Source organism: Phalaenopsis equestris, unplaced genomic scaffold, assembly GCF_001263595.1.
Source record: "Phalaenopsis equestris unplaced genomic scaffold, ASM126359v1 Scaffold213837, whole genome shotgun sequence".
NCBI classification, from domain to species: domain Eukaryota; kingdom Viridiplantae; phylum Streptophyta; class Magnoliopsida; order Asparagales; family Orchidaceae; genus Phalaenopsis; species Phalaenopsis equestris.
In genome coordinates, this window is record NW_018232659.1 from 27,764 (window position 1) to 43,380 (window position 15,617).

A 15,617-nucleotide genomic window follows, 5' to 3' on the forward strand; every position below is an offset into this window, starting at 1 on the left:
ACTTTATGACAATTTATCCAAATTTTGGAGGAACCTTCACCAAACCAAAGAAATTTGTTGAAAATATACTCTAAATCTTTCTGTGTACTCATTTTCATAGAAAGAACTTGCATAGTATATAAAGGAAGGGAATGAAGGACACTTTGTAGCAAAGTTAATCTCCCCTCAAAGGAGAGAAAGAAATTTCTCCAATCATGAATACGAGATTTAACTTTATCCACGACAACATCAAATTGTGTTTGCGTTTATCTTCCACAAAGTAGGTTAACACCAAGGTACATTAAAGGAAGAAATGCTTTAGAAAATTCAGTATAAGTAGTGGCCCAAGTGGTAATTGCAGACGTGACCAAATTTTTAAAATAAAGGTGGCATTTATTTGTTGTGAAGGAGACCAGAATTTTGCTGAAAGGTGTTAAGACAGTTTATCAAGATTTTGAAGGAGGCTCTAGAAGCATTGGAAAAAAATGATGACATCATCAACATAGGCTAAATGACTGACTAACACCTTAGATTTATGCCTGTACTGTACATCAGGAAACTTTTCATGCATGCTATTAATAAGGTGTGAGAAATAATCAAAAGCCATGATGAAAATTGTGGGAGAGAGAGGTTCTCCTTGATGCCTTTCTGAGATGAAAAAATACCATAAGACTTGCCATTGACTAAGACACTGTAATAGTTGTTTTCCAACCAGTATTTAATGAGAGTGAAAAACTTAGCCTCTAAGCCTCTATCTTTCAAGATACTCAGAATAAAATCCCAATTATTTGTGTCAAAAGCTTTTTTTAAATTAAGATTGACAATCAAGTTACCACCCCTACACTTCCTTTCAAGATCCTCCACCAATTCTTGTGCAAGGAGTATATTATCAAAAATCTCTCTCCCATGAATAGAAGCTGATTGTTGAGGGAAGATAAGTTAAGAAAGATGAGGTTGAAGTCGAGAGACTATCAACTTGCTGATAACTTTAGAGATAACAGAATTAAGTGATATAGGTCTAAAATTATCCCAGCTAGTTTTGACATTAGTTTTGACATTAGTTTTAGGGATGAGCAAGGGATGAGCATAGTTAAGGAAGAAGAGAAAAAACTTCCCAGGGTATTACCCATAAAAAAGCTTTGAATGGCAGCAACAACCTCCTTATGAATTATATCCCAATAGTGTGTATAGATAGAGGAAGTAAAACCATCAGGGCTAGGAGCTTTATTAGGATTAGTATCCTTTAACACATTGAAGATCTCCTGATCAATAAGAATGTCAATAAGGGACAAGCCAGCCACATAGTCCCTATCTTTGTCAAAAAAGTCACTATTTTTAGGTGTGACCTGTGAGGTGGAAGCAAACAAATCAATGAAGTATTGAACATCATTATTACCAATCTCACCTTTATCAGCAATGAGATCTCCATTCGGCTTTTTGATCTTTAGGATGGAATTAATAATTCTTCTATGTTTAATAGAAGCATGAAAGTAATTGGTATTACAATCACCACTCTTAAAATGAATGTCATTAGCTTTTTGTTGAAGGAAATGTTCCTCCATGGAAATTGCATCAAGTAATAATGAATGTTTATAAGCCACCTCATTAACCAGCTGAGGATCAAAGATAATCATAGTTTCAAGAGCATCCACCTCAGCTTGAGTCTCCTGGATCTTTGTATGAACATTGCCAAAAACTTGGTAATTCCACCTTCTCAGGGCAGAAGCAACTTTTTTATGAAGTTGCCAAAGGATATACCAAGGATCTCCAACACCCTCAAAACTCCAAGCCTGTTGCAAAATGCTAAGAAAAGTGGTGTGAGTAGTCCAAAAATTAAAAAATTTGAAATGATAGTGCTGATTTTTATCATTGAAAGACAAAGTGAGCAAAATAGGATTATGATAAGAAGAAGAATAGTTCAAATGCTGCACCGTATTAATAGGAAAATAATTAGAGAAGTGATGGTTACCAAAAAACCTATCCAACCTTTGAGACAGAGTAACTCTTCTCAAAGTATATGGAGTGCAGTGAATCCCAGATAAAAAAGCCCTGCATCACTAATTTTGTCATAGAAACGATTGATAAGTTGAATATCACATTTTCCTCCTCCTCTCCTTTAAGATGGTTTCATAATCATATTAAAATCCCCACCAACAAACCAATTTTTCAGTAATAGTTTCTCTCATATGAACCAGTTGATCCCAAAGCTTATATTTTCCCTGAAGTGTAGAACTAGCATAAACAAAGGTGGCCCAACCCTGCTATTCCTCCAAATGATAATTGAGAAGAATAAATTGATAATCATCTTGAATAATATTGATGTTGACAGAAGGTTTCCAAAAAATCCATATCTTATTTTTGTTGCAAAAGGTATTGTATTTTTTAAATTGCTTGAGAATTCTATCCTTGCTAATAGAAGCCATAGGCTCAAAAATAGTAAAAAAATAAATCTTATGGACCCTAGATAAATATTTTAATCTATTAAGGGAGGAAGGGCCCGCCACTCCCCTAATATTCCAACACATCACATTAAACATTATGGTGCAAGCCAACCCTTCTAGAAGATTTAGAAGGACTACCAACATGAGTGTTATCACCATTAGAGTAGTAGTTACCTTCCTGTAGTATATTGCTTTGGTTCAATTGTGAGAGCTCATTCTTCCTTTTATCTCTCTTTCTCGGTGATTTCTGAACAAACCATTCTTGTTCTAAATTATTCACTACCTCTTATATCAAATTAAGTGAAACAGGTTTAACATAAAACAAAAAATTAGCTTTGATAGTTACCAAATTAGGATTTGGGGGAGGTAGTAAATGACCATCCACATCAGCAGTAGGTGCCCGAGAGTTCAACATAGAGTCCTCTAGAGCTTTATCAGAATGCAAGTTAGAAGCAGCAAGTAAGGGATCATCTGAGTTAGTTACATGTTCAACTGAAAAATTAAGTATTTCCAATGGAGGATTATCAGTAATATCATTGGAACCCATCTCCCTATCCAAAACAACATTAGCTTATTGTATACTAAATTTAGATAATCCAACCTTTGGAACTATATCAGAAGAAGTGGAGATAGTTGGTGGAGATAAATTATTTGTAAAAGGATCTTCACCAGCAACAATAACATCAAGGGGATCATCATCAGTGAAATTAGTTAATCCAGCATTTGGAACATCAACATGTTCGTTCTCGAGAGGCAAGATTGAAGGAGCAATAACAACATTGTCAGGAAAATCATTAGTAGCTTTTTTCCAAAACGAAGGGAACTTGAGCATTGTCATTTTTCCCAAGATCATTTCTCACCTGTGGATTAAGCTGATAGCAATGAGATGATGAGTGCCAAACATTTGACAGTGAGGACAATAGTGGGGATGTCTTTCAATTTCAATAGGTTGCCAGTAGCCTTGGTGCTGTGACCCTATCCAGACCTCATCACGAAACGATTGGGTAATGTCGCGCTCAACTAAAACCCTTGCTTCAGAAGGTCTAGTGAGAGTGAAAGTGGGTGTATCCATTTGCAATGGTTTATCATAGGCAGCATCAAGTGAAAATAAAATTTTGTGATTAAACAAATAAAGCTTTAAACCAGGGAAACATATCCAAATAGGGATTATGGGAGGTTCTGTCTTTGGATCAAAAGCCACGGTCCATTTCAAAATTTTCATGTAACTGTCTTCACAACAAATTGTTCTCCATGCAAAAATACGTGTGTAGTCTTCATCATTTGAAAGATGTATTAAAATGTGCCTCCCGTCCAAAAGACATATCTTCCAAGAGCCTTCGAGTTTTATAAGCTCATAGTCCTTTCTAATAAACTCAAGTTTAGAATGACCAAATCAAAACTTACAAACAAGTGCTATATATATATATAAATATATATATATTTAGAGCAACTCGTATGAAGATGGTGGTGGCGCTGGAACGGGCTTTGCTATATATATATATAAATATATATATATTTAGAGCAACTCGCAACAAAAAGAGAAAAATCATTAGCAAAATGACTTGCAACTCAAGTAATGCTGGAAATGAAAATGACCATCATCAGAGACATTTAAGGGATTATGCTAATCCTACGACAAATAAAATTCATTTGAGTATACATAACTTTGCTTTAGCTGCCAATTCATTTGAGCTTAAACCTGTTATTTTCCAAATCGTACAAAACAATCAGTTTGGAGGAACACCAAATGAAGATACAAATTTACACATTGCTAGTTTTCTAGAATTGTGTGCTACATTTCAAAATAATGGAGTATCGAATTATATTGTCAGACTTAGACTTTTTCCTTTTTCACTGAGTGATAAAGTTAAGATGTGGTTAAACTCAATAACATGCAGATCTATCATAACTTGGGGAGATTTAACACCAAAATTTTTATCTAAATATTTCCCACCTTCGAAAACTACTAAGCTTAGTAATGATATTACATCTTTTTGTCAGTTTAAAGGGGAATCAATTTATGAAGCTTGAGAAATATTTAAAGATCTTATTTTTGAGAAATATTTAAAGATCTCCTTAGGAAGTGTCCACACCATGCGTTGCCATATTGGTTAACAATTCAAAATGTTTATAATGGGTTGGTTGGATCACTTAGATTGATAATTGATGCTGGTGGTGGTAGATCATTAATGTTAAAACCATTTGATGAAGCATATTCATTAATTAAAGAGATGGCTACTAATAATTTTTAATGGCCCTCAGAAAGGGTAAATCCCAATGAGTAGCCAGGGTTCATGATTCTGATGTAATATCTATTTTAGCTACTCAAATAGCTGCTATATTGAAGAAGCTAAATCAATATGGAGTGAATTATTCTCAAACAACACCTGTGCTTGAAGAGAACTCATTGGGACAAATGATAGTATCTCAATCTTTTTATGAGACTTATAATGCAATAAGCAATCGTTCTAATAATGTTTATGCCATTTATTATAATCCTGGATGGAAGAATCATCCAAACTTTAGTTGGAGTAATAATAACTTAAATACTTCAAATCCACAATGGGGAAATAATGCTGCAAACCCAGTGGGAAGCTCCAACAATCAAGGATATCAAACTTATAAACTTTATTACCCCCAGGATTTAATAATTTGCAAAGTATGGAGAAAAAGTTATCAATCGAAGAACTGATATTGCTAATGAGAAGTCAGTTACAGAGTTAAGATGTTGCAATCAGAAAGATGGAAAATCAATTAGGAAGTATTGCTACTGAACTTAGCAATAGACCTCTAGGAATATTGCATAATAATGTCGAAGCAAATCCTAAAGATCAAAAAAAGGAGGAAATTAAAGCTATTCAACCAGGAAGTGAAAAAGAATTAGAAGAAGGAGTTCAACAAGAAGTTGAAATTGAAAAATATGGGGTGGAAAATGAAGATTCTCGTGAAAATTTTCATCATGAGTGAGAAATTCCTATTAAATCAATGAAAATCACTGTAGAAAGACCACCACCTCCATTACCTCAAAGATTAAAATAGAAGGATAAAGATAATTAATCTTAAAATTTTTAGAAATTTTGACAAAATTAACGATAAACATTCTATTCGTTGAAGCTTTGGAACAAATACCAAGCTAAGTGAAGTTCTTGAAGGATATACTTAATAGAAATAAGAAGTTTGTAGATAATAAGACCATTGCACTTAGTGAAGTTTGTAGCGCTATAAATCAAAAGAAGCTTCCTGAAAAACTTGAGGATCCTAGAAGTTTTACAATTCTTTGTGCAATTGGCGAATGATTTTATGGAAAAGCTTATGTGATTTAGGAGCCAGTATTAATCTTATGTCGTTATCAATTTTTAGAAGGTTAGGTTTAGGAGATATTTCACCTACAAATGTAACTCTATGTAACTCTGATTGTTCGATTATCTATCCTAAAGGAGTTATAAAAGATGTTTTAGTAAAGGTTGATAAATATATCTTTCCACTGGACTTTATTGTATTAAATATGGAGGAAGATAAAAAAATTCTTATTATTTTATGAAGACCATTCCTAGCCAATGGAAGAGCTTTGATAGATGTGTAGAAGGGAGAACTAACTATGAGAGTTAAGGATCAAGAGGTTACATTTAATGTTACAAAATTAATGAGATGCCCTGCAAAAGAACAAGAGATTGAATGCTTCAGAATGGATATTAATGAGTATTTAAGCCATGAATATTTCAAAAAGACATATGAAAGTGAATTCGAAAAGGAATATATGGAATATCCGAAAAGGAATATATGGAATATCAATATATGGAATATCCAAGATGAGTGTAAGGAAGTGAGAATGGAAGAATTGAATTATGTTCAGAAGAAATTTGAAATGTTAGATTCTGCAGAAAATGACAACAATTTGATTTCCTCTATTGAGAAACCGGCTGAACTAGAATTAGAAACACTTTTGACACATTTGAAGTATGAATTTTTAGGAGATTCATCTACACTACTTGTCATAATATCCTTAGAACTAACTGATGCTAATGATGCACATGAACAATAATTGTTAGAAACTTTGGAAAAATACAAGAAAGCCTTTAGATAGACTTTAGCTGTTATTAAGGGAATCAATCCTTCAATGTGTATGCATAGAATTTTGTTTGAAGATCAACATAAACCAAGAACTGATCCTCAAAGGAGATTGAATCCTATGATGAAAGAAGTGGTTAAGAAAGAAATTATAAAATGGTTAGATGCGGGAATAATATGTATTATTTTAGACAATGATTGGGTAAGTCCAATTCACTGTGTTCTGAAGAAAGGAGGTATAACTGTAGTGATGAATGAGCATAATAAATTAATATCAACAAGAGAAGTCACTGGTTAGCAAAGCTGCATAGATTATAGAAAATTAAATTCTGCCACCCGGAAGGATCATTTTCTTTTACCCTCTTTTGGACCAGATGTTGGATATATTAGCTAGGCATAAATATTTTTATTTTCTAGATGGATATACCAGTTATCACCAAATACCTATTGCTCCTGAGGATCAAGAGAAAATAACATTTACTAGTCCTTATGGAAATTTTACTTTTTGGAGAATGCCTTCTGGATTATGTAATGCACCTCCAAAATTTCAAAGATGTATGATATCAATTTTCAGTGATTTGATTGAAAAGGGATTGAAGTCTTTTTGGATGATTTTTCTATATTTGGAATATTTGGAACTTCCTTTGAATTTGAAATATGTCTAAATTAATTAGAGAAATTTCTGGAACATTCTAAAAAGACTAATTTTATTTTAAACTCGGAGAAATGTCAATATAGTTGCAGGAGAAATTGTTCTTGGACATAAAATTTCAGAAAATGACATGGAAGTAGATCCTGCAAAAATGCAGGTTATATCGAGCCTACCTCCACAAAATAATGTAATCGGAGTTAGGAACTTTTTAGGACATGTTGGATTCTACAAGTGATATATCTAAGATTTTTAAAAAATTACTAAGCCTTTATGCCAACTTCTGGAAAAAGATATAAAGTTTGACTTTAACCAAGATTGCCTTAAAGACTTTGAAACTTTAAATGAAAAATTGATCACTGCTCCAATCTTTGTTTCACCAGACTGGGAGAACCCTTTTAAACTAATGTTTGATGCTAGTGATTATGCAATTGGAGCTGTTTTAGGGCAGAAATATGATAAGATTTTCAAGGTCATATATTATGCTAGTAAGAATCTTAATGATGCCCAAATTAACTATACCACCACAGAAAGAGAGTTATTAGCCATTGTGTATGTGTTTGATAAGTTTAGATCATATTTGATTGGAACTAAACCAAATTAACTATACCACCACAGAAAGAGAGTTATTAGCCATTGTGTATGTGTTTGATAAGCTTAGATCATATTTGATTGGAACTAAATGTGTTGTGCATACTGACCATTCTGCTATTAAATATTTAATAAAAAATAATGATGCTAAACTAAGATTAATTAAGTGGATATTTCTGATGCAAGAGTTTGGTTTTGTGGTAGTTGATAGGAAAGGGACTCATAATCAAAAAGTTAATCATCTACCAAGGTTGGAATAGGACAAAATACGTGATTCTGAAATAGAGAATAAAGTTACTTTTCCTGATGAGCAACTTTGTGCTTTAAATGGATGGGAAATACCTTGTTATACTGATATTGAAAATTATATTGTTAGTGGTATTTTATCATATGGTATGAAACGAAAACATAAGAAAAAAATTCATTTATAATGCAAAATCTTATTTTTGGGATGATCCTCATTTATATAAAAAATGTAAAGATTTAGTTATAAGTCGATGTGTGTCTTATAACGAAATTCAGGAGATTATTCAAAAATGTCATGATTCTGAATTCAATGGACATTTTGGGAATGACAAAACTGCTCGAAAAATTTTACGATCTGTATTTTATTGGCCTACTCTACTTAAAGATGTTAATATATATATATAAAATCATGTAATCAGTGTCAGAGAGTAGGTAATATTTCTAGAAGAAATGAAATTCCTCTAAATTTTAATTTGGAAATTGAAATAATTGATGCATGGGGATTACATTTTATGGGACCATTCATGCCTTCATTTGGATATATATATATACCAGAAACCTTGAAGATGAAAACTTGAAGATGGCTGGCAAGTCCAAAGAACTAAGAAGAAGAATTTTTAATTAAAAATATTTTTACAACATATGAAATGCCGAGAGTAATCATTACTAATGGAGAATCTCATTTCAGGAATAAAAGTAGAAATGTAATAGTTGCAAGATTGGCAGAAAAATATAATATAATACATAAAATTGCAACTGCTTATCAACCATAGAATAATGGTTTAGAGGAAGTATCTAATCGTGAAATTAAGAGAATTTTGGTGAAGAGTATTAATCCTAACAAAATGGATTGGTCAATGGATTGGTCTAGGATTGGTCTATTAGATTAGATACTGCATTATGGGCATATAGGACAACTTTTAAAACATTTATAGGAATGTCCCCTTATAGATTAGTTTTTAAGAAGACTTGTCACTTGCCGGTTGAATTAGAACATAAAGTTTATTGGGCGATAAAAGAATTTAACTTCAATTTGAAAGAAGCTGGTGAGAAAAGATTATTGCAATTGATTGAGCTTGAGGAAATTAGGAATGAATCATACGATATGCGATGATTTACAAGGAAAAAAATGAAAGAATGCCATGATCAAAAGAGAGTAAAAAGAGAATTTGAACCTGGACAGGAAGTTTTGTTATATAATTCAAGATTGAAATTATTTCTTGGAAAATTAAAGTCCAGGTGGAAAGGGCCATTCAAAGTTATAAAAGTCTATCCTTATGGAGCACTTAATATTGAAGATCCTAAGACTGGAAAAATATTTAAAGTAAATGGGCACAGATTGAAACCTTATTTTTTTGGTCATAAAACAAAATTTAAAGAGACTATCGTTGGGTCACCCAGAATGAGACTGAGAATATGGGGCTGATGACATTAAACCAAGCGCTTTGTGGGAGGCAACCCATATGTATCGTTGTTTACTTTGATTTTTGAATTTTTGTTTAAAATTTAATATGTATGTTTATGTTTATGTCCTTAAATAATCCGTGTATTTAAGAAAAAAATGTTTAGAAATATCTTTGTTTGCCTAATGTTATGAAAAGAATGAGAATTTATTTGATAAAAATCAAAATGGCCAAATTTTGGAACTGGCGCATGATGCACCAGATTGGCGCATGATGCGCCGAATTCCAGAGAGCTGACGCATTATGCGCCAGATCGGTGCATGATGCGCCGTGGAGATGAAAATTATTAAAATGAGTTAAAATGGCATTTTTTGGCAGGCGAATGGCGATTTTTAGGGGCGAAACCTTGAAATATCTCCTTAAAATTAAGTAAAAGACATATTTTAGGGAAGAAAATGAGGGAAGATTCACTACTTTTCAATTCTCATGTCTTCCTACTCTAAAAACTCCACTAGATTTGGATTTTTCAAACAAAGAAAGGTCATCAGTTTCGACGCACAAAAGTTGCATGATCGAGTTATAATTAAGAAGAGGCTTATCATAGAGAGGGTATTTGTGCTTCAAGGATTCAACACACCGAATACTCGAGTTGAAGAAGTTATTGCGCAGAGGCGTTAGGAAGTGCTTAGTTACACTATTGCTACTATAGTCGTTCTTGTGGTGAAAGAATTTTATGCAAATCTTCAAGGGATCAATCAAAGAATGATTTATGTGCGAGGCAGGTTTGTGCAGTTCACTCTTTCAAGAATCAATGAAATGTTTATGATCAAGAATGTACCTATCTGCCACTACGCAGGTTTTACCCCTACAATAGATAACATGAATGAACTCTACCATTACCTTACGGATGAAGATGCTAATTGGGAAGCCCGAGATGATGGGAATGTGAGTTTTTCTTCAGTATTAATAAATCCTACTTCAAAGACATGTCATTTCTTTATTTCCTCAAAATTATTACCTACTATGAAAATTAGTAAGGTCACAAAAGAGAATGTTATTCTGAATCACTGTATTCAAACTGGAAAACCCGTTGATATTGGAGCCATAATTATATAATATGTTTTTGGATTGATTGTAAATGGATCTGCAACTGGATTGGGACACCCATCTACTATTTTCCAACTCTGTAGTAAATCTCAAGTACCTTATGAAAGTTATGAGAAAGACCTACTGCCTTGGAAGTTGATAGATCCTGAAATTTACTACAATTGCATTGGAATGGAGATGAAAGTGTAAAGGATGTACTAATGGATCAAGGATCACATAATTCATCACCTATTCATTTCTACTACAACATGAGTGCACTTTCAAAAAGAATTAAAAAGATAGAGAAAGTGGTGCATAATCTTATACATGCAATTGAGAATATTTTGGAAATGCTGGATCACCTGGATTTTAGACTCAAGGAACATTTTGAACATATAGGGCATATTGAAGATGGTTTGGTACGTATGTTCAAGAAGCATGCATTGAATGAAGAGGAAAATACAACTGATGAATTTCCATTTAGGCTCTGCAACAATCTTTATGCATACTACCAGTTTTTGGGATATCTCTAGGAGAACGAGAGTGACGAAGATGCGTGAGTTGAATTAAGCATGGAACATTTTCTCTAGTATTGTTTGTTATAGTTTATTATGTTAGATTGCTTTACTTTAAACTATTGCACTATTTATGTTATTTGCTGTGAAGTTTGCTGTTTAGTTTTTAGTGTTTAGGAGGTTGGTTTGCTTTAAAATATTTAATTTGTTATGTGTTGGGTTGAAAAATGTTAGTTTCTAATGACTCGAGTTTTGTATATAAATATGAGTTTTGTGTTGTATGTGAAAATTTAGTTTTAGTTTGATGTTTAGTTATGCTTAGAAAAACTTATTTGAGTCAAATACAGGTTGATGTAAAGCGGTATAGAGTGTATTTCCACAAAAACTGAAATCAGGCAAAAACACGCTCTAGTGCATGATGCCCCAACTTATAGAGCCTTGGCGCAAGATGTGCGAGATTGGAGCATGATGCACCAAATGTCCGAACACCCTATATTGCCTAGAAAATCACAAAATCATACGGACAACCTCCATTTTTACCGCTCGAGTCATGATCTACCTCAAGACCTTGATCTAAGGCATCACATTGCGAGCTAAATAGAAAGACACAGAGGATAAAAATAATAGATTTCATTTTCTCTTGGTAAGAACTTCACTTTAACTTAAAAATTTTTAATTTTCACCGTGGATTTTGGGAGATCCGAAAAATGGGATTTTTGATGAAAGTGCTTGAAGGAAACTCATGGTGAAAATTTTCTTACCAAATCATCTTACATAGAGAGTTAGATTTTTTATTTAATAATTTATTTGAAATTTATTTGGATTTTTGTAGAATTTTCAATGGCTCCCCGAGTTAAGAGAGGAAGACCAAATGATGACTTTAATTCTTGACAATTTGTTAGTTTTAAAGCCCAACACAGTTATAATATCTTATTTGAGAATAAAAGAATGATCGAAGAGCGGGTGTTTGGAAACCTAGGAGCGATTCTTTTACTTCACTATTGTGGTGATCGTCTCTATGGTCCGAGAGTTTTATATAAACTTAATATTCACTAGGAAAGATCACATTTTGGTGAGAGGTACGTAAGTAGAGTTTACCTCTGAAAGGATCAATGGATTTTATGGGCTTAGAAATGTCTTCCATGATGAATATGCCACTTTTTCTATCACTGATTCATTATTATAAGAAACTACTGCTTTTTTGAGTGATGGAAGAGGAGAGTGGAAGATAAAGAATAATAAGATAGTTAACTTCCCTACTTCCATTTTAACTATTCAGTCAAAAGTTTGGCACCATTTCATCTCTGCCAGACTTTTACCTAAAAATTATCTTGCTGATGTTACAAACGATCGAGTTGTGTTGAACTATTGCATTCAGAATATGAATGCAATAGACGTTAGTGCACTTATAGTTCATCACACTCAGAGAATTGCTAGTAGAGGCTTGGGATATCAAGCTCTAATTTTCACTTTATGTGAACAATCAGGAGTTGAATCCCATAGAAATGAAGAAAGATTACAGCCTCAGAATTTGATTAGGAAACACATGATTCAGAGAGTATTTGTTAATTCTAGAAGTGGAAGAAGGGATAGATCCTCTACATCTGCTACCAAAGACATGGGCATCTACTTCTAATGCTGCATCTTTGGAAGGTGTTATGGACCAGCTTATGATTCAACAATATGATATTATTAATATATAGACTCAGTTGGTAGACTCAGTTGGGAGAAATGCATATAATGATGAATATCAACAAAAAAAAAAAGAAAAAAAAAAAAAAAAAAAAGGTTCAACATGATATAGATTTTCAAAAGTTGACTTCATGCATTGCCAAACTTAATACGATTTGGGTTCTACTCAGACTTACAGTAAATCAAGATTGACGGTGCTCCCATTTGTGATTAAGAAGCAAGAGAAGAAGAAGAAGAAGATGATGATGATGGAGTGGAAGGAGATGAAGATTGATATTTTATGAGTGTTATTTAGTTATTTTGATGTGTTTGCGTTTGTATTTTGGTGTACTTTTATTTGGAAAACTTGTAGCAAATGAATTTTTATGTTGTGTTATGGACTTACAGTTTGTAATAGTAATTGTAGACTATTTACTTTTAAGTTTTAGTTTTAGTATTTTTAGTTTGAGCTTGTTGAATGTGTAGTATTTTCAATTTTTATTTTTTAGTTTTTATATTTATGTGTTAAATTCCCAACAAGTTCTTTAGAATATACTATGTTTTATTTAATGCTTTAAAGCCTGCATGTAGTTTTACTGTTAGTACCTGCAATACACCAGAACCAGTTTCATAATCAGAAATCCTCTACAGGTTAGTTTTTGTTTTCATGCATTTACTATTTTCTTTCACCAACTAAAATTTTGTACTAAAATTTTTCTAAAATCATTTAAAAATTCAAGTTTGGGGGAAAAGAAAATTTTCTTTCGAAATGGAGAAAACTAATATTTAGTTGTCCTAAAGTAACTATATATTTCAAAATTTATTTAACATGACTTGGGATATTAAGATTTAACTTTAAATGACTATACTTATGTTTATAAATATTATAGTAAATTTAGGTAAATTTTTTTTAATAATGAAGGTCAATTCTAAATGAATTTTTTTTAATAATGAAGGTCAATTCTAAATTTAAAGATATTTGGTATGATAGAATAAGACCATGTCTTTCTATTTTAAGTAAAGGAAAATTGTATTTTTAAAATGTTAAGAATTTTAAAGTTTCATGTAAGATGAAAGAAATGAGACTTTATGAAAAATCATAAACTAGTATAACTTTATTAAGTAAGGAGGGGTGTGCAGTTTTGACTTTAAGAAAAAAATAGTAAAGTTCAAAACTATTAAAGGCAATCCATATATAGTATTCCTCACTTGAAAAAGGAAAAAGAAAAAGAAAAGAAAAGATTAAAAAGATCCTAAAAGGAAAAAAAAGAAAGAAAAGAAAAGAAAAAAAATATAGTCGAGGAGAAGCTTGAGGAGATGCCTAATAAAAAATTGGCTTCACTTGAATCAACTAAAGGAAGGAGCTTTATTACACTTTATAAACTTATATTGAAGTATTAATAGCATTCCTAGTAAAGTTTTTATGAAGTTCTTTTTCATATGAATGTTCTAAATGTCCTTAGCATGACAAATTGCAATTCTTCTTGAAAAGAATAGAGATTCAGAAATCTTATATTTGATTACTAGATATTCTTAGACTTGGAGTTGAAACCTAAGTTATTACGTATTTTTTTCTTAAATTTTGCTATTCTATTTATTGAACTAAAGTATAGAAGTAATAATTTAATCTCTATCCTAAAGTCATATGCTTTTATGTAATAAAAGTGTCACTTAAGGACAAATAACATTTAAGTTTTGGGGATTTTGATCCGAAAAAATTAAATATTGTTTTATGTACCCTTTTTATGTCTATTTTTGGTGATATTGCACTTCAAAGAAATTTATTTTTGTGTTTTTATTGCAGGTATACCATTTTTAGGTATTTGGAGCAAAAATGGTAAAAAGAGCAAAATTTGGAGCAGAAACAACCAATTCTGAGGTTTGGCGCATGATGCGCCATAATTCAGAGCGCTGGCGCATGATGCACCAAGCGTGATATTTTTAAATTAAGATGGTTTGAGATGAATTTTGCACAAATATTCAAAGGGACCTTGTTCTAAGCACCCTATGGAGTTATTCAATACATGTAGACACTTTAGAAGGGATTTTACTCTTGGATCAAGGAGGCACGTCAAATGGGAACTTTTAAATTTTGGAGGAAATTGAGACTCTTTTTAGAGAGAAGAGGATGCCATCAAATGGGAACTTTCCGAAGGGGCTTGGAAAAGGGGGGACGAAGAAGTTAGAGAGACAGGATAGGCATGAGTTAGAGAGGGAAAAAGAAGGAGATTTTCTTATAGGGTTGTAAGAGGAGAGGGCAGGTGAGAGATTTCCTCTTCATTACATTTTTAAGAGTGAATTGGGAGAGATTGTAAAGAGGGAATGACTTGGAGAGAACTTCTAAGGATTTTCTTGGGAAGGATTGTGAGTTAAGTTGTACTTTTTACTTTATTTGTTTTTAAACTTATTTTTATATATGAAATCCGTGTTTTATCGTATCATTCTCATGAATTAAATTATTTTTAAGTTTTGAAATTCAATATCTTTAATAGAAAACTAGGAAAAAACATTCTAATTGTTCCTAAGTGATTAGGAAATAATTTAGAACATTTCCATGAGTTTTATTACTTTTTGTGATTTTTAAGAGTTTTTAATTATTTAAATATTTAAAATAGGCTAAAAATGAAGTTTTTGTTTTAAATATCATTTTATTTTTAGAAAATACTCCTAATCACAGAGAACATAAAAAATAAGTTTTTATAAATTTTTGAGTTATATTTTGATTTTTAAAAATCATTTAAATGCCAAAAATGATATTTATCTTTAAAAATCAATTTAAGTTATCAAATATACTCAAAATATTTTGAATTTTTTATGGTGAGTTCTCTGGATCATAAATAATAGTGGAGATCAAAAATCAAGTCATTTAAATGTCTATATCTTTCAAAATTAATTATCTTAATGATTTAGTGTTCATGAAAATTAAGTACATTTTAAACGACTTGACCCATGAAATTATTTCCAAAAG

General features: G+C 31.9%; 1 protein-coding gene across 1 annotated transcript; it reads right to left on the reverse strand.

The window, feature by feature from the left end:
• Positions 1 to 1,105: 1,105 nt before the first annotated feature.
• LOC110037006 lies at positions 1,106 to 3,258 on the reverse strand (the record flags this gene model as incomplete). The annotated part of the gene is made up of 3 exons (XM_020741568.1): positions 3,003 to 3,258; positions 2,767 to 2,912; positions 1,106 to 1,769 (listed from the first exon to the last, which is right to left on the reverse strand). Coding segments are annotated over exons 1-3 (1,066 nt in total), but the record flags the coding sequence as incomplete, so codon positions are not given.
• Between the last annotated feature and the right edge of the window lie 12,359 nt (positions 3,259 to 15,617).